Source organism: Batrachochytrium dendrobatidis, assembly GCF_000203795.2.
Source record: "Batrachochytrium dendrobatidis JAM81 unplaced genomic scaffold BATDEscaffold_8, whole genome shotgun sequence".
Lineage (NCBI taxonomy): Eukaryota > Fungi > Chytridiomycota > Chytridiomycetes > Rhizophydiales > Batrachochytrium > Batrachochytrium dendrobatidis.
In genome coordinates this window covers 1,273,138-1,275,357 of record NW_006281106.1, presented here as the reverse complement: position 1 = coordinate 1,275,357, position 2,220 = coordinate 1,273,138, and the positions used below count along the sequence as shown (strand labels likewise).

The 2,220-nt window shown below is 38.3% G+C and overlaps 1 protein-coding gene across 1 annotated transcript; it reads right to left on the bottom strand.

Moving 5' to 3' along the window:
* Positions 1-72: 72 nt before the first annotated feature.
* Positions 73-1,355, bottom strand: BATDEDRAFT_26088 (uncharacterized protein; the record flags this gene model as incomplete). The annotated part of the gene is made up of 3 exons (XM_006679885.1): positions 73-136; positions 209-398; positions 470-1,355. 3 exons carry the CDS (start codon positions 1,353-1,355, stop codon positions 73-75), a joined length of 1,140 nt encoding a protein of 379 aa, XP_006679948.1.
* Positions 1,356-2,220: the final 865 nt, after the last annotated feature.

The following is a 2,220-nucleotide window of genomic DNA, read 5'->3' as shown; positions in this document are numbered from 1 at the left end:
TATTAATGGGACTACTTCCCAAAAATGACGAATGTCCAACATTTTCAGGTACAACTACTTGATCAGTTGTAGTTATGGTTTCCTTCTGCGAATAAATGTGCCACTTGAACCTGAAGTACTTGGTTGTTCAGGCAATCTAACAGTATGCATCAAATTGGTGATCAATATATCAATCGACACATCCACACATCAATATCAAACAACTTACTGTGATGGTGACCAGAGCACTCGATAACCGTTTGAAATAGTAGGATATTTGCTAGTCGAGACTTCGCATCCACATCCAGGAGCAAACCCAATGCGTTTATTTTGTAAATCAAATGTCAATCCAAGTTGGGCCATAAATGGAATACCAAGAATTGCATTGTCATTTGAACCAGCTTTTATAGCAAATCTAACTATAATCCAACATGTACATTAGTCAGGTTAATCCAACAACACATATTGCATACAATTGTCAATTATTTACATCTTTCAGAATCAACTCTCTGTATATAGTCTTTGGAACCCAATTTGATTGTTACAACAGAATTGCGATTGGCATCAGTTACGGGAGTTTGAGCATGCATTGTAATTGAAAGCGTTGGCAGCTTGCCCCAATCGATATCAAAACCGGATTCAAGCATTGCGTAGTTTTGCGAAAATATTTTTTTAACCATTACTTTTCCGAGTTTGTCACTAAATATATTAATGTTGACAGTGATCGCACCACTATCAAGAATAGCATTGACCAACGTTGACACGACTACTTCAGGAAAACGCATATGTAAAAAGCATGTTTCCACACTCGAGTACAAAGTACGTCCATTTTCCATTATTGTTTTTTGGAATTCCTCGGGCAGATCCACTGGTTCGTCATTGACTAGTATACTCTTGATGTTGACAGTAAATTGATCATCTGATGGTGAGTCTACCCATGCAATACTTGTTCCATCCGTTCCGCATTTTGCAGTTATGTCCGTGTTTCCTATATTGATGAAGCTATTTGAAGTCATTTCATACGGACATAGTTGAAGACCAATCTCGTTATTGGGAATGACATCATGATTGTACAAAATATCCATTGCAGTGGTTTGTGGATGATGTTTTGACAACGAGGAATAGGCAAAGCCAAATACTCCATCAAAGTTTGGATTGATACCAACCGAATCTGCCGATTGTTTTTCAACTGATATTACTGGTAAATTGATGTCAGTTATACTAGTACCCGGAATCGTCACAGTGGTTGTGGAGGTAACTCCATTATACTGTTTGCCTTTGTAACCTATAGTAACGGGTTCCCCACTTGGAGTGTGTTGCGGAGCCAAACCTACATCATTGCTTGAACTAGAAAGTGGTACGATTGTATCAGACATTGCTGAATCGACTCGTAAATTCAACTATTTTAAACAAGTGTGAGATTGATTCAACGTAGTGCAAGTTGATATCAAACTACAATGCATGACATGATACATACATTGACTCCATCAACATTGACTTTAATTGTGTAGCATTTTGTGATATCACCACCCAATTCAACGGGTGATCATTTTGACAGTCTATTGTTTGATTGACTGTCAATCCCAGAAGGTGGATGTAATGCAAGTCGAACTGCGGCAACCGCCTGTAACGCAAGTATAACGCATTCTAGAGTAATTAGCATTGTATCGAGTAGTGTAATGAAAATGGGTTGAATCTGATACATGACTGCCGTTTTATAACGACGGTATCTTCAAGGGTGACAATCGGCAATCAGCAATCTCCAAATGAATGATCACAGAAAACACCAAAACCACCATGTAGGGTCGACAAACCCGGAAACACACCGTAGGGTGGATCGATATACAAGCATCGCTGTTGGTGTAAAATCAACCTCAGTAGTCTGCTGCGTTGATCTCTCCAATTGCGATCATGTATTCAGTAATCAGATAGTGTCAGATTGTCACCCTGATTATGGATAGTGATCATCACACATACAATCCATTACTACAACATATACTGTCACTGTATACCAAATATTTGACTGATTGTTCAATTGGTCATGTTTATGATTTGTCCGAGCAATTCAAACCATGTCAAAATGGTTGTTGAAATATAAATATATATCATCCAAAGCTGATTCAGATTGTCGCTAGCTGTAATCTGTTGATCTGCCAATGTGTGACCATGTGTCAATGCACACAGTAAACTTGAAACCAACTTGCATAGTTGTCAATGTTCAAATCAAAACCGCAAAGTTTC